The following is a 563-nucleotide window of genomic DNA, read 5'->3' as shown; positions in this document are numbered from 1 at the left end:
TCTCTCGGGCACGGTTCCTCATCAAGGGATCTTCTCTCCGCTGATGTTGACGCCTTAATGGATCAGGTGGTGGATCATCGTCGTCATCCAGGTCAAGGGAGTCTTCTTCCTCTTCACGGGCATTCCTTCGAAGCTGAACTGGTTCAGCTTCAGCTCTGGGCTGAGGCTGCTCCAAACAACCTATCCTTTCGCCAAACCCTTCTAGTTGTTTCGATAGGGTTTGCATCATTTGCATCATGGCATCTTGTGGTATGGCTGCGTGTTCTCCCATTGTGAGTGTCTAAAAATTATCCTGCACTTAGACAAAAACAACAAAGAAATCAACGTACCACAGAAATCGAAAATGAAAACTTTAGAAACGAGAAACTGATGGACGTGCTGAATTAGACAAGAAAATGAAAACCTTTTTTTTTTATTTAAATAAGTTTTAAGATACTTAAACAATACTAGCTAACAAAGATAATGACGCAAAAATTTAAAAACGAAATATTTTTTTTTTTTTTTTTTTTACGAAAACCTTTAACTAGTACAAAAACTAAATCAAAGACTAAAGCAGACGATTT

At 38.2% G+C, this 563-nt stretch overlaps 1 protein-coding gene across 1 annotated transcript in view; it reads right to left on the bottom strand.

Moving 5' to 3' along the window:
• Positions 1 to 271, bottom strand: part of LOC111830957 — a 1314-nt gene extending 1043 nt beyond the window's left edge. Inside the window, exon 1 of the mRNA XM_023783857.1 lies at positions 13 to 271. Coding sequence (XP_023639625.1) covers positions 13 to 271 — 259 coding nt within the window. The remainder of the gene's footprint in view (positions 1 to 12) is intronic.
• Between the last annotated feature and the right edge of the window lie 292 nt (positions 272 to 563).

The sequence above is a fragment of the Capsella rubella genome, unplaced genomic scaffold (assembly GCF_000375325.1).
Source record: "Capsella rubella cultivar Monte Gargano unplaced genomic scaffold, Caprub1_0 scaffold_4, whole genome shotgun sequence".
NCBI classification, from domain to species: domain Eukaryota; kingdom Viridiplantae; phylum Streptophyta; class Magnoliopsida; order Brassicales; family Brassicaceae; genus Capsella; species Capsella rubella.
The sequence above is the reverse complement of the archived record's forward strand: the minus strand, read 5'-3'. Positions and strand labels throughout refer to the sequence as shown.